General features: G+C 33.2%; 3 protein-coding genes across 3 annotated transcripts in view; 1 reads left to right on the top strand and 2 right to left on the bottom strand.

Annotated features, from left to right (window-relative positions):
- The first annotated feature begins 6 nt into the window (after nt 1-6).
- LOC115237199 (homeobox protein 2-like) lies at nt 7-2145 on the top strand. Its single transcript, XM_029810092.1, has one exon. It carries the CDS (start codon nt 655-657, stop codon nt 2065-2067), a length of 1413 nt encoding a protein of 470 aa, XP_029665952.1. The 5' UTR covers nt 7-654; the 3' UTR covers nt 2068-2145.
- Nucleotides 2146-2163: 18 nt separating this feature from the next.
- Nucleotides 2164-10612, bottom strand: LOC115237190 (dynein regulatory complex subunit 7-like). The gene is made up of 2 exons (XM_029810080.1): nt 6964-10612; nt 2164-2746 (listed from the first exon to the last, which is right to left on the bottom strand). The coding sequence occupies exons 1-2, from the start codon at nt 7342-7344 to the stop codon at nt 2609-2611; spliced, it is 519 nt and encodes a 172-aa protein (XP_029665940.1). The 5' UTR covers nt 7345-10612; the 3' UTR covers nt 2164-2608.
- The window catches only part of LOC115237182 (metastasis-associated protein MTA3), a 13189-nt gene continuing 7023 nt past the window's right edge, over nt 10610-16775 (bottom strand). Inside the window, 9 exon segments of the mRNA XM_029810068.1 lie at nt 10610-10804; nt 11373-11634; nt 12436-12582; nt 12806-12892; nt 12895-13387; nt 13485-13907; nt 13995-14183; nt 14297-14565; nt 14687-14932. Of these exon segments, the coding sequence (XP_029665928.1) occupies nt 10666-10804; nt 11373-11634; nt 12436-12582; nt 12806-12892; nt 12895-13387; nt 13485-13907; nt 13995-14183; nt 14297-14565; nt 14687-14932 (2255 nt within the window). The 3' untranslated portion in view covers nt 10610-10665.

Below are 16775 nucleotides of genomic sequence, written 5' to 3'. Positions count from 1 at the left end.
AAGAGCGGCAGCGGAATCAGCATCAGCGGTAACCTTGCTATAACGGAGGGCAGCAGCGTGAACACGCGGAGGAGAGAGGGAAAAAGAAAGAGCGAGAGCGAGAGAGAAGAGGAGGTGGTTGTAGTCACCCGCCCGACCGACCGACCGACCGACCGACCGACCGAGTTGTTTCATTCATAAAAAAGTTCTTTATTACTCTCTGTGAGCGCATGTGCTATTCCACCACGGAGGAGGACCGAGTACTACTACTCCCCCGACCGGCTGTAGCGGCGTAACCACGTTTACACACGGCATTATTTACTACTGCGCGAGATACGAATCGGCACCACACGCCGCACCGACAGCGTGGCGTACGGATCATTCTCTCTTTCTCTGTATATGCCAATTATCATAGCGTCTCTTTTAGAAAGAGAATTAGTTTGTCTTCCTGTACGATTCCGAAATTGATCGAGAGATCGTCGCAAAACAGAAGGAGAGAAGAAAAGAGAGGAAAGGAGAAAGAGCAACGGGAGATTCATTCGGCGGTGATCATTGTTGTCGTCATCCTCGCCGCGAAAAACTTTCGCCAACCTGGATTCATCCGAAATAAACTCCGCCGTGGACCTCACCCAAGATTTGGGGCGAGGCACGGATCATACTCAAAATCGCCGATTGATGCGAGATCGTCGGCAACAATATTCGGACAAGGACTCGCGGCATAAAAACATTGACTTTCCAACTTCATCCCAAGATCTGCTAGGATACGAAGATCGGCAAGAAAGTAGTCCGAATAACATCACACACGGTAATAAATTAAATTCAGCCATGCCGCGAAACGAAACACCGCAACGGACAGCGGGAAAGCGTCCTTTAAGAGCGCTTACGCCGCAAGAAAAATTGGACGCCATTAGGAGAGTCCACGAAGGTGAGTCGAAAGCGTCGGTAGCGCGCGATATCGGAGTCCCGGAATCCACTTTACGAGGGTGGTGTAAAGCGGAACACAAAATCGTAAATCAGGTTAATACGATGAAGAATTCTGGAAGTTTTGAAAGACTTTCATCACCCTCGGAAAGTGACAGAAGCACACCGGGATCATCATCGCGTCCTCCATCTGCCAACTTGACTTCTGGACCATCGACATCAAGTGGCAAGGAACCATCCGGTACCTTGGAGGAAGTCGAATCCGGACCGCCTCCGAAGCGTATGAAGGTGGAAAACGATGTACCGTCTACGAGCGAACCATCGATAACTTCTTATTATGGTCATAATTTGATAACATCTTATTTGTACACTCTGATGAACGCGCAACCCGCACTAAAAAGTGTTTTGTTGGAACAACAATTAATGAATAACAAAGCTTTGCTATCTAATGCTCTGATGGACAGTGGATTTTCCTCATCTGGATATTCCACTAGCAATGCATCGCTCGGCAGCGTATCAATGATGGGTAACACGATGGCTAGTACGATGAGCACACTAAGAGACATCAATGGAAAGAAGACGAGGCATCGCGTAAACATGTCCACATCGATAGGAAACACCTTTGCCAGGACCTCTTCCAAAAAACAGAGCGTATCACCGACTGAAAGAGAAAATAATTTAATATCTATACCATCAACATCATCAGGGATAGTCAACGGTAATCACGTGGTCGGACCAACTATGTCCAAGCCGTTGCAAGATGGCAAACATATTAACGACATTGCTCAACAATTGTTACTTCAACAACAATTAAAACAACAACAATCTTTTGGTTCGGACTTGCTTACTTGGGTCAATCGTTTTGAACCGACCATGCGGAATATTCTAGATGAGCGACCCGTGCCGAGCAATTCAGTCAACAACAATAATAATAATATCCATAAAAATAATAACCAGGTTGAAAATCGCAAAGCGAACTCCATTCTTCCACCAGGGATCCACGAAGCGGCCGATCATGGCGCCAAGTTTGTGACATGGTTGAGAAAGCATGGATCCATTTTTACATTTCAGCAGGTAAAACCGGTAGAAACCATTGTTGAGCAAATTGTCGCGTGGGCGAAACCAAGAGAAATCAAATCGGACGACAAATCAAATTCTATGAGCTAGCTAAAGCAACGTAGAAAAAGATTTGTGAAATAAAATAACCGAAAATAAGATCTAATAATTAAATAAATTTTCTGTACTTATATATATATATATATATATATATATATATATGTATATATATGTGTAAAAATATATAAATGTATATAAAATTTGTATATATCTATAACTATTAGAATATAATAGTATATTATAAAAAAGTCACGAGAGTCCATATTTTCTCTCATACGCATAATGTCAAAAGTTGTCGCAAGATGCGTCTTCAAGTTACCTTGGAAAATGCGACAAAATGAAGTACAGTTTAAAAATTAAGTTCATCGTTTTAATATATGTCGCATTATTACTAATGTTGTATATTTTTATGTATATTAATACTGATGTATATTTATATTTGAGAAAAACAGTACGCGATATGCGCGAATACCGCGATTCCTATGTATTCTACCTCTTATTTTTTTAGTTAGTTTTGCAATAGTTTTACACGAATTATTTTTAGTAGTTTATTTATAATTAAGGATTTTTTAAATGTATATTAGTAGTTTGTTTATATACTTACCATAATAAACTCTTCATTTAGTGGTTGATACGTGATGTGATTACTGATGAACTGTGCACATCCATGCCATGTATACAATTCTGGATATGGCGGCGTACTTCGACGAATGCCAGTAGATGTAAATTTCTGTAAAAGTTAAGAGAGACTTATGTTAGAATATTTTTATAGTATATTAGTCCACTTGTTTAATTATTCAGTATTATAATTATTCCATCTTAATGCAATAGGAATGTTAAATACCCGGTATAATATTTAACATTATGGAATTGTTTTCTCGTCTCTTGATACCAACAACATCTACTGACATTTTTATAGTTACTATTTTATCTATTAAGTAAAAGATCTGTGAATATATATATATACATATATATATACCACACTGAAATATATATAAAGCGATATAATTTTTAAAGAAAATAGATTTATGTAAGAAAATGCTTATACCAAATAATACAACCAGTGCTGTGAAGCAATTATAAATAAGACTGGTCCCTGCACTTACATGCAAATAGTGCAGGTAAATTATTATAAAAATATTTTGGTGTAAGTAAATTATAATAAAGTAAATTTTCATCATTTAGAAATGATTATATAAAGAGAAAACTTCTGTACCATATGTGACAGAACTTGATTATATGATGAGCCATTGCTTTTCAATATTTAAAAGTTAACATTATCTTCATTTTGTTTTTAAAGTATTTTTATAAATATTCTTTAATCTCTTTTGAAAAATATTTTTTTAATATGTTTTTTAATTATTTAATACACACCAAAAATTTTATTTTAATTTTGTTTGAGTGCCACGTAGTGTAATCAACTTTCACAAACTAATTGACTTAGAATGCTAGATAATTGAAAAAAGTGCAAGTGATTGTGATTGTCATAAATATAAAAATTAGCACGATCGCGTTATTCGATATTTTTCGACGTAAAACAGGAAAAGTGCGATCGCGCTACTTGGTACTCTTCGAATATTCCTTTTTATATTTTTGCTTTATAATGTGATTTTTGTTAATACAAAAATATCATCATTACAAAAATTAAATTATGTCAAATAAGATGGCAATATCAACGCGACGATCAATATTATAATTTTTTGAGAAGAGATGCGACTATGCCTAAAAATAATATATATAATTCGTGGTACTCAAACGATTAAAATAAAATTTGTGGTGTGTATTAAATAATTAAAAAACATTTTAAGAAAAATATTGTTAAAAAGAATAAAAAATATTTATAAAAATTAAAAAAATTCTAAAAAGTCTAAAAAATTCTTTCACATATCATATTTAATAATATAAGTTACATTCATGAAGATGTTCACCCTTATTCATCTCTATTCATTTATATATCTTTTAATATTTTTTATGTATTGTCGTTCACACATATAATTTTCTTGTAAAGTATATAGTAATATGGACGTAAAGTTATAACAGATTATAAAACATTCCTCATTTTTAGGCATAGTCACTCTCAAAAAATTATAATATTGGTCGTCGTTAATATTTTATTTGACATAATTTAATTTTTGTAATGAAAATTATATCTTTGTATCAACAAAAATGATTATAAATTAAAATGCATATAAAATTAAACAAAAAAATATTTTTAAGAATTTTTTAAAATATCCTTTCATTTTTTATTCTGTGTCCTTGTTCTATTTTTTATATGCTTTTTTATAATTGATTCTTTTTAAGCAGTCTTCATAAAATTTAGCGAATATAGATTAAATAACATTAGGATATTAAACGGAACTTTTTATGTAAATATATATAAAATAAAAATTGATTTGATAGAAATTGATAAAAGCAAGATGCTTCTAATTTAAATGTTATTATGGTCTTTAAAATAATTAGAGAGGAGGTATCAAAACTGATATATTAATATCACACTATTTTGTTTTTCGGCTGTACTTCTTAAGTGATAGTTTAAAATTAAAATGTAGATGTTTATTTATTAGAGACTGTTCAAACTGTATTACAATTTTGATACTATTGTTTGAAACTTTTGAACAAATAACTTTTTAAACACGGAAAAAACTAAGATCTGAGGAGTCAATTTCTAAAACTGGCATACTCAATAAAAACTAGGGAAATATAGTTAAAAATTACAATGAAGAGAAAAACAAAAGAAATTTAGAAATCTACAAACATGATGTAATATTATAAAAAAGATATTTCGCTATTACTATTATTTAAATTAGATTATTTAAATTACCAAAAAGAATTACAAAAAAAAAAAACTTTCGAACTTTAAGAATTCTCGATGCAAACTAATTGAACATATCAAGACAAACAATGGATACATTTTTTATTAATAAATAATTAAATAGACTATGTTTATAATATATATGTATATATATATATATATATGTATGTATTATTATATTTAATCAATCAATAAGATGTATATGGTATTTAATTGCTGAGAAATAGAAGTATGTCGGTTTAAGAAACCTACGTCAGTTTTGATACTTTTTCTTTAATGTACAATTTCTTTTTTAGCATCACTGTTAGCATGAGAACCGTAAAAGACTATCATGGATAAATATCATTGATAAAGCATAACTAAAAATAAAATAAAATTGGCTCGCGAAATAAATGATGAAAAGAAGAAAGATAAATTCGAGCCAAAACGCAAATGTTTGATAACAAAACAACTTGTTTCTTTACAAGCAAAAGTGAGACTTATTTAACTTCTAAATACACCTATTCTATTACTAACGATAAAGCTAATGATAATATTCGGCGAAATACTGTCGTTCATTTTGTTGCCTATCTGAAGCTGTAATATCATGCTGTAATATATATTTATAATGCGTATCTTATTGTTTTTTTAATTTTTATTATTTTTGTGACCTCTCTCTTTTTCTCTTAGTACATGACATTGGATTTTCACCAGTGTTTGAAAATTTACGCAGGTAAGGAAAGATATGCAAAACATTGCTCGACATTGTTTTATTCAATCTTATAATAAAGCCGCTCCTGAGTAAAGGTAACCGAAATCTCTCTCTTTCGATAATATCAATTCTATATTATATCTATAGACTAATTCGATATTGAGTTCGACACGTGCCATTTGCACGCCCTGTCTCGCAATGGATGTGTATATTATTCGCGAAACTCGTGTTTTGTTTTGCTCGTGTTACAGCTTTATTGAAGGTCATTATTTCGTGCTCGTTCGCTCGATTTCTCGCTGATTCTATCTGAAACTGATTATTAGTCCCGATCATTTCCTGTAGCGCGAATGTACACGCTAAAAAGGATGATCCCGATTAATAACTGTGCAACGGATCAGACTAAATGAATTTACTTAATACGATCGTTATCGCTTACGGATTCTATTCGATACTTTTGCAATTACCTACGAACTCCACGGTCAGTCTTCTACAAAATCAGTTCATCTATTTGTTTATTATACTGTCTTTTTCAACGCGTGGTACACACGTTGCTTTATCTTTACATAACTCCACGATTCTTAGATTTTGGAAACTTAGAGTATCTATATTAATAGTAATATTATAAAAATAAAAATATGCACGTGTATTTGCGTTTTTATCTACAGTTATCCCACTCACATTTTATGTATTTTTATACTTTTCTGACGGACTGAGCTAAACTTTTCTACGTATCGTCTCACACACACATACACATACGAACGGTAATGGATTTCTCCAGGTAAAATAATTATTGCTTATTAAAAATTGTTTTACCTGCATTTAGTTTTTATGTAATTACTCACTAGTGGCAAAGATACAATAATGAAACAATAATTGAAACAATAATGTCGGAGTCTTTTTCTATATACACATATATCGGCTTTATTTAGTAGTATTATCAATCGTATTTTCATTTTTTTTCTTGTTTGGAATAATTTTATATGATTAATCAAAATACTTGTAATACATTTATTATTTAAAAAAACTCATGTTTCTCTATGTAAAATTTACTTTATTTATGATTTATATAATTTGAAGTAAAAACGATTGAAATGAAACGGTTGAAATGAAAAATGTAGTTAATTTACAAACTAAAATTTACACATACGGATAAAAGTGCAGTCACGATCGGCTTCTGCAAGATCGATATATTTATCCTTAATATATATTTTGCTTCTCTTTAACTGATATTACGCATGATTTATTAAATTACTGTTATTATTCGCAAGAAAAGCGAATTAATTTTATTCAATCAAGATAAAAAGTTTTCAGAGAGAAAGACAAAAATCTTCCAATTTATTGTATTGATTTATTGGGACAGCGCTTTCTCTAATATCAGTTAAAGATTAATATATTTTCTTTGAATGAAGAATTTCATATATATATATATATATGAAATACCTACTTGTACACCACATTCGTTTTCACATGCCAAGAAAAGCGGTCGACGATTCGCGTCCTTCGCGTGAATCTGTCGACGAAAGTTTTCCGCGTACCACAAAAGCAACCTCTCCTTGTCGTTGACGCATCGATAAGTATCCGGAAGTGATTGCGCATAAAGATCCTTCGTTATCGGGATATCCGACCAGCATAATTTGATGAGGCACAACTCGCGTTGCACTTGCCGCAATATCTCTTCGGTACATCTAATTTCCGATAGCACTTTACCGTTATCCCACCCGTTATTATCCGCAAATTGCTCGATCTCGTACTCATTTTCCGGCGAATTCGCCCTGTCGCCGAACTTTTCTCCGCGCGTCCGATTCATCGTCGCGATACGCCTCATTCACGTCATGACGACGACACGCGATTTTTCAGTTGCCGAAACGAGGAGAAATACGTATTTAATCCCGACCGCGATTATTTATCAACGCGATTACGAAACCGCGATTCGAATTCGGATTGCTAAGTAAATAACCCGCCGTTACTATAGCAACGGGATCAGGGCGCGACACTGCTGCCGCGCACCGCGCTTCGAGAAACGACTATGATGGCAGCACCAAACAATTATCATTTTTCGCGCCTAATATCATTATTTAAATAATTGCGGTGAAAAAGATGAAAATGTTTCAAGTTTTATAAAACTTTACCTATTCCTTACACTGACTCTTTTATTTATTTTCTTTTATTATACTGCTGCTCACATTTGCAAATGCAACATATAATTTAATTATTTGCGCTAATGCGATATCGCCATGTTTTTACACGAAAAAAATAAGTTTTTCTTGATCTTTGTTTTTAATGTACATTGTTGAGGAAAGTTCCGTCAAATTATGAAATAATGATAGAAAGTGTTATCATCAAGGAATAAACTCATAAAACAGCTTTAACGACAGAGCAATCACAGAGCTACAACCAGTCAGAGAAATCAGTCGATATGCAAATAATCCATTTAATTCTAAGGAATATTCCAGTTTATCAAATTTTCTACATTTTGGCACAAATAGCGAAAGCTTTCAATTAGTACGATTAAAGAGCAAATTTTTAGTATATTATGTGTGGAATAATGTCAAATATATACAATTTTTTTATTCGGCATTTTAGTATAAATTTTTTGTTAACTGCATTATTGAAAATCAATGCTTATTACGTATACTTACACAATAAAAAATAAAGATATATACTGAAGCTACATCATCTACAAATGGATGCGAATTGTATCTAATAATGTATCTTGAAAAATTAAAAAAAAAAAACTGAGCAAAACAATAAATAGAATAAACCAACGGAGATTATATATATATATTATATAGCGGATATTTTTTCTTAGACTTATATCACTTATATTGAATGTCACAAGTCACAAAGTTTATATATGTACGGCATCAGCATCAGCTGCCGCAGTAGGCAAGGCCATCTGTCTACAAAACATTTGTAAATAATTCGTTTTATTTATTTGTTCGTCTGTAATTAGGAATAAAAAGAAAACTTGTTTCTGAGTGCTACGTACTATGAGTGCAAATTTGTAATCCTAAAAAAATCACAAATAGTTATAACGCTTCTCATAATAGTTATAATTTATTTTTACCTTCAGTTTTTATGTCCACAACTTCTCGTATAGCAGTGAGTGATAACATTTTCATATGCTTATATGCGAAATTTTTCTTGGTTTAATTTATTCGATTGCAAACCATTAGAAGCTTTTGACTTTTTCTTACATATTTCGAGACTCAGTAAATAGAAACAGTATCAAATGATCACTTTGTCTACTAACGATGAAACCTTCTGTAATTTTCATTATGTCACATTTACTGATAAATAATCTATGCGAAGAATCTAAATGCAGCGGGCAATTATCAATCTCATTGAAAATAAAAATAACTCGTTACTCAATAAATAATAAGTAGTTACAATTTTTCGTTATCTTTTTAACGCTATTACAAGAGGCAAAGTTATATATAAAAATAGACATACAAAATTTACATTTTTTTCAACATCTTTTTATATTAAAATATAACACACAAAAGCGATATATAATTAGTTACCAAAGAATAATAATTAATGGTAACGATGTTACAAGTAACGCGTTACTTTCCAATCCTGATTTTTAGTATTAGTCTTACTGGTAATACCACTAATACTAGTCGTACTAAACACCGCAACGTGCGGTAGCAATTAAATTTAGAAAGATCTTTCTTTTTTGCAAATAGTTTTACAAAAAATGACCCGTGTGAATAGGCAACTGTTTTTATATTATATATCATTTTGCAAGCAATTTAGTTTTTTTGAAACATAATAGCAATAGGGAAATAATTAGGATATTCTTTCACTTATGCTTATGTTTATTTATTAATTGTTGCGACGGAAGAGAGTCATCAAACTTGAAAATTTAATAAAAATATTCACAGTGAGCATTCTTTCTTGCTGTCTCTCGTACGTACTAATTCATTCTCTCTCGTTCGCTTTCTTATTCTCCCTCTCTTTCTCGCTTATTCTTTCTCTCTTACACATTCACCGCTCATACATTCGTCTGTCTCTGTTGCCTGCATGGCCGTAACATTAGCTGCTTATAGAAAATGCAACGGCTGGGTGATCGACTTTTTAAAAAAATGATCCGATTGATGTAGATTTAGAGAAGTATATACTGGCATTCTCAATGTCACTGAAAAATCACACAACCGTTGTGTTTCTGAACGCAGCCATTCATGAGCTTATCCGCAGGTATGGATCAATCTTTTTACCATTATACCGATTCTCGGTATCTGATATACATGTGTTATATGTGTGAGTGTGTGTGTGTGTGTGTATGTATGTGTATGGGTGTTGCTTGGCTATGTCTGGTACGATGCATATGTATATATACACATTCAATTCTTAATAATTATTAATAACAACAATAATTAATTAATACGAATAGAAAATCATTTTACGTTGAATGACTTAGTTTGCTGAATATTAAAGCTCCTGCTCCCTCATTCATGTCATATCAAATTATGACATCAGAAACGAGAAATTATATAAACTTTTTTCTTGTAAAATATACGTTGAAATAGAATAGCTTCTTTCTGTGTTATTTGCTTCCGATGATATGTATAATAAATAGCTCTAAATCTGGATTAATTGTCATAAAATTAATTTTCGTTAGTTATGTAGAACATATGCATATGAAATATATGTGCATTTACTAATGCAAGTTAGTAAAAAAGGGAATTTCCGATACATTTTAACAATATATACCATCAATCGCGAGTGATGACATATATGAAAAAATTTATATTTTATTTCGACTATCGTATTTCGTATATCACAAGAAGAAGATTTATTTCTCGCTTTTCACGTTATTATTCAATATGACTCTAGTGAGAAAACAAAAGATTTAATTCTTCAGTAGTACTTCATAAGCAATGAAGTCGTTACAGTTCAACGATGTTGTCGATTGTTAGTATGCGTGTTCGGTCAAACGAGGCCTTTTTCTCGATTACGGCGACTTGTATAGCTCCGAGAAAGAAAATTCTGTCGTGGGAGAGCTTTCGGAATCTTTCCGTTTTTAGCTAGCAATCCCTGTTTGGTCGGAGCTGCCGATTACAATACACATAATTGTAATCTGTATTTTGGTTTCATGTGTAGCGAACCAACATACACAATATTATCCGATTGTATTACGGATTCAGTCCAAGATGACGACCATGTCTTCACCGCGCACCGTTCTTTGAAGGTGAGGCGGATGCAGAGGGATCGACAATCTGCGCCACGGCTTACGCGCTGCTCTTCGCAATTCCACCGAGGCTAGAGTTCTTCTAACTCGTCTATAATTTGATAAATCGAAAAAATTAATACCTGCACCAAACGTGCGCGCTATACTGCATATTTGTGATTACTAAAGTTCATCAAAAGTTTATGTATAGGTTCAGATAAAGCTTTTATATATAACACAACTTCGAAATAAAACTAGGTTTTAAAAATTAAAAAAATCATCTTGAAGAAATGAAGAATAGGGATCAATCACAAATCATTATGTGTATATATACGTGCGCGCATTTTTTTTTTTTTTGCACAATCTTACTTCTTCACAATTATATTCACAATAATTAAACAATAATATAATCAAACAAGTCGAAGATAATGTAACTTTCTAGATTCACACATTTAAATTTATTATCTATGCATTGTGTACATATATATGTGTGTTTGCATGAATGAATTTGAAAAAGTATCATCACATCGTTCATAGTTTGCCTGATTGCGAAACTTTTAAAACTTTTAATTGCTTTGTGAAAGTAATTTCGAAAAAGTAAATATAAATAAATGTGATTAAGTAAATAAATAAAAATATTATAGTTTTATTTTTTTATTCTTACATTAATTCATACTAACTTGATCTGTTCGGTGGCGCGAAAGTATACATCATCAGGCGCATCCATCCACGAAATAACTTGTTTACGCGCATTACTTCTAGACAACGGTGCACCGTGGGGTAACGTATGTGGATGAGTAGCTCTGCCATTGAGAGGTGGTGCGAGAGGAAGAACAGCGGGCGTAGGATGTTCTAGCGTGTGCTTTGGATGCAGTTGCTGCGCGTGATGAATCCTTTTCGCGGGAGGTCCACTGGGAGGAAGCGCCGCATTTAGAGCGATACCTAAAAACGGAAAAATAAAGACGTTGGATTTAAAAAAAATTAATTTGATTTGCGAGATATCTTCGCGATATTAACGTTAATATTCCACACATAATATCAATATCATGATTTTCTAATTATTTAATGTGTTAATACTAATATACGATTATGAAAATCCCATCTATATAACATAATAATCGCCGCAGATAACAAACTAGATGGAGACAAAACAGTTATCTTGAAAAATTTAATAATACACTTATTAAGATTCATATAATATATATATATATCTCTTTTTCTTCGGTAATATTTATAATTTACCATAAGTAAAAAGGAAAAGTATAAGTAAAGACGAGAAATTGTCCTTTCCTCTGAAAACATTAATCCTTATTATTGTTAGCTAGCGATAACTGATCACTTGTTTCTGTCAAGCCTCCATAAAATGATTTTTCGTAATAAAAAACAAACATAAAATGTTACATGCGTACTACGCGATAAATTTAATTTTCAATTATAATATGAATGAAGGATTGGGAGCCATATTTCCGTAAGCAAAATTTTACAATATTTTATGATTATTCGCTAATTACATCCTAAAAATTGTTAAATCCTCATTGTCAGTTTTCAAAATGCATTTTCGAAAAAGTACATTATATCTTATCGTGATGACAATTATTGTTACACGCAATTACTAAACTTCGATTTTACCTTTATCCCAATCCACATCCGAGTAGAAGCCGATAAACAGAAACAAAATTCAATTCACTACGATTCGGAATTGTACAACCTAATCAATAGCGCGCATCAGATTGAAAAACTCACCATCTGAACCATTGATTTCGTCAAAAGGTCTTGCGCGCTTCATAATATTCTGCTGGGTCGACATGACTGGTTGCGGTTGAGGTGGCGTCACCGTAAGCCTATCCACTTCGGGTTTATTCGGCACCCTCTCGTATAAAAGACTGCCGTCTATGCAATATTAAAAATTTCTTATAAAATAATGTATAATACAAAAAAAAAGATTATCAATGTCAAATTATATATCTCGCAAAATTAATTTTTTATCTGCAACATTTTTTAATATCACCAATAGCTTCCAAGATATTCGCGTACACACATCATTTTAAATGGGACAATGGGGTCCTTATGTGCGTGTGTATACGTAAATAAAAATAAAATATTTGTTACGTACCAGGTGCCTTTGGCGGACGTGGAAACGAAACCCGGTCAGGCTGCTTACGTTGTGCCGGGGTAGTCAGCATCAACCAATCCCAGTCTCAGCATTCAGATCGCCCAGACGCGAAGCGATGTCAGTCACACGTGGACGCGGCCGTGGTCGTACAGCGCGCGCCAGGATACGGAGTTCCGCGGGACTCTTGGAGGCCAACTGAACGCAAAAATGTCGCAACGACATTGTATTTACCGGTTGATGCGGCGCTCTCGCGGCATGACGCGTTCGCAATTGCGCAGGGCAGAGTCGTCGTGCGGCGCGGGCCAATAGGGAGGTGCGCAAGTAAAACGCGGATCGAGTCTTCATAACAGGTCGCGGTGATCCGCTCCCGCCACCGCCGCTTCCGGCGGCGCCGCGCAGATCCACTCCGTGCGTACTCGCGTAGTGACGACTTAAGTGAGCTTTCAACTTAAACTCCTTGCCACAAGTGGGAACGTTGCATCGATGTGGCCTGTGCGCGCCGCCCATACCCTTGCTCTCTTCGTCCGATCCTGCGCCAGTACGTTTTCTCTCGAGATCGACGTCATCGATGCGCGATGGCACCTGATTTATGATAATAAAATAGGAATATGAAATATATTTGTACTAGTGTTATCATAAGCAAATTGTTATTGAAATAATTGTATGCGTCTTATATAACCTTAAGTCCTCCGTATTTCTTCCAGTACATCCAACAGGACTGACAGAGACGATACTGCATATGCGACGGTCCCCACGCATACCACTGCGGACTCTGCACGCCCTGACAGCCTTCGCATGGTTTTCCACCGACTCCGACCATAAGTATTCCAGAATTGTCGGCCACCATGCTACCGTTACTGTTACCATTCAGAATATTGGTTGGTTTTCCGTTACTATTGCTGTTGCTATTGCCCAGAGGTACGATTGTGGCCGTAGAAGGTGCGGTAGTCGATGCGGGAGTCTTATTATAATTTGGTATATAAACTTGCTTCAGCTTACTCTCCGCCTCTACAGCCTTCACTCTTTTCTGTTGAACATATCGATCCGTCGTTTTCCACATGTAATAATACTCGATTACATTCTTTAATGTTTTCCATGGTAACTGAAAAATATAGAAAACACATTAATGAACTTGTTCGAATAGAGTTAGGTTCTTATTCATCCGTAATTACATTAATTTTATACTTACAAAGTCCGTTCGTATATCAGCAAAGTCCTTTCCATATTTATCGAGCGCTTCTTCGAATAGATTTGCCTCGGATGCGCTCCATTCTTCCATTTCGTCCCGACATAGCACCGGACCGGTACTAGGTACGAGAGATGCTAAGGCATTCGATAAATCATAGCCGTGCAGATGTAAGGTATCCATCGCATGGAACTGTAACGCAATTCACAAAACTTAATGAAATGAAACATGAGAAATCAATTTTTTTTATACTTTCAGAGAGCGCATGAATACATCTTGATAAGAAACAGAGTGCAAATTCTCACCAAAGTAATATCTCTAGATGCAGCAGCTGCAGACATATGCAAAGAGGGTTGCTTGATGGAGGACGAGCAATCCAAGGCTCTTGCGAAGGTGCCTACTGATCTACTAATCACAAGGAATTGATCAATTTGACGATCTGTCAAATTGTGTCTCGGAGTCCAAACCAGAGTCTCCAAATCTTGTAACTTACGAGAATCCCCTTCTTTTTCTGCGGCCGTCAATACCGCCGGTATATCTATCGCCTGATATCTACTACCTACTCTAATTTCACCTATAACATGACAGATATGATTTCATTAATTTCCGAGTTATTTGTAGAATATATAATATATACGTATTAATAGAAAAAAAATTGATTTCGATTTCATATTTATCTTGATATTTTCATTTACCTTTGTCGGCAAGCAAAGTACGTTGAGCAGGATCAAATACTAAACAGTAAAAAAATGAATCCTCCTTGTTTAGATAGCTTAACAAGGATTCGGTTTCGTTTAGTAATGTTACGCAGCATTTGCCCCGAATATGCGTAGCAGGCATGGTCTCCACTTGTCGCGATAAAAACAATTCTCTATGTTTCATTTGGTGACGTTGCTTAGTATTTAATTCCGTTACTCCACCAGGAACACTGTCCTCCATCCCTATATATGATAAGAAATCGAAATAATATTTGTGTCCAATGAGATAAATCATTTATTGTATGAATCGATAAAAATTCAAATTACAAAAAAATATTAATAATTAAAAAAATTGAAAAAGCTAAAAAAGAAAATAATCAAATTTATAAAAATAATACATTTCACTTTTTATGCAAATAATCTTGAAACTTTCATAAGCACATTCCTTTTTTTAAATATGTATAATATGTATAGAAGGCTTTCCCGCAAAAAAAAAAAAAAAAAAAAAAAAAAAAGAAAAAAAAAGATCAATTTTTAATACAAGAATACACAGATAAAAAGAGATATACGATAATGGTGAGAGAGGTATACTGTGTCATATATAATAAGTATAATGAATAAACACATAAATAGAATGCACACATTTGAAAATTCATATTTAAATATCTGTAAAGTTATCATCATTTTTTTCGTATATGATTTTCTACTAATCGTTATATTATTTAATAAAATTAGTATCAAATAAAAATTAATTTCTCGTATTTTTCCGCAACGTCCTTTTTTTCAATTAACCGACAGAATCCTAACATTATCTTTTCAACTAATCTTTTACTCATTCGATTATATATTTCGCTCCAAGTTAAAGTAATGAAGTAAATAAAACGCGGAAATACGGCACAGAGTCATTCAAAACTCGAGCAGTGTTAAACCAAAAAAGGAAACATCAGCAAGAGCGGGCAACATAAAGACAAATGAAGAGTAATATGCAAGGTGAAAACAATAATCTGCAACGGAAAAGCGATTAACTATCGATAGAGAATTACGTCATTTAGAGAAGCCTCAGATTACTAAAGTGTCATCGTATGCGATGCGGCGGGATTTTTTTTCTTTTTTAAATTTGTGTAAATGACAAGTGAATGACGAGTGAAGGAATACCATGTTGGGTCGATAACTAGTTAACTCGATAAATGGAAAAGATCGGATATATTTGAAGCTGACGAATAGATAAGGTCAAGATGCTGACGAATGTTTATGAGAATCTACTATTCTACGAAAACGCAATAATACAGATGGGTAAGGTATTTATATGAATGATATGAATGAATGATTTGTATATGTATGGGCACTTTTCTGAGAAAGTCGCCGAACCCCTTGTTAATTAACTTGAAAAAGAAAAAGGAGCCCGGTTATGCCCAATTTATTGTCTCTTTGGCCTTACAGTGAAACTTGCCTTAACTCGCGGCGCACACCAAGATTACAAAGAATTTTTTTCATAAATCCCGCCGCTATGATCAGTAGCCTTGTATCGTCACTGGCTTCTATACAAGATTAATGAGATAATCAAAAGATGCAAGCTGTATGCCGTTTATCGACGAATCTATGCCCCTCTGCATTACTAAACGTATATACTTATATCTACACTCTGTATAAATAAAATATATATAAGTTTTAATTTTACTAATAAAATTACACAGCTTCTTGTAATATATAATTCTCATATAATTTTGTGTAATTATAAACCGTATTTAGAAAACTATTAAAAAAATTAATATATTATGTGTCAATTAAGATATTAAAAATATAAATAATTTAGTTAGAATCATAAAATTTAGTTAGAAACAACAATTAGTTAATTAAAAATATAAAATAAAAGTATGTGATAAAAGTCAGTAAAGTATTTTTACTAAAAAAACGCCTTTAGTATTCGAAAACGATAGAAATAAAATTATATCCATATAAATTAATAATGACATTATTCGATAAAGAATGTAATTAGAAAAATTAATTTTAATATAATAAAGTCGATACATTATATATATATGTGTAAAATATACTAATATATATATACATATATGTGTAAAATATA

The sequence above is a fragment of the Formica exsecta genome, unplaced genomic scaffold (assembly GCF_003651465.1).
Source record: "Formica exsecta isolate Colony F162 unplaced genomic scaffold, ASM365146v1 scaffold1136, whole genome shotgun sequence".
Taxonomy (NCBI): Eukaryota; Metazoa; Arthropoda; class Insecta; order Hymenoptera; family Formicidae; genus Formica; species Formica exsecta.
Note: the sequence above shows the minus strand (reverse complement) of the source record. Positions and strands in the feature narration are given on the sequence as shown.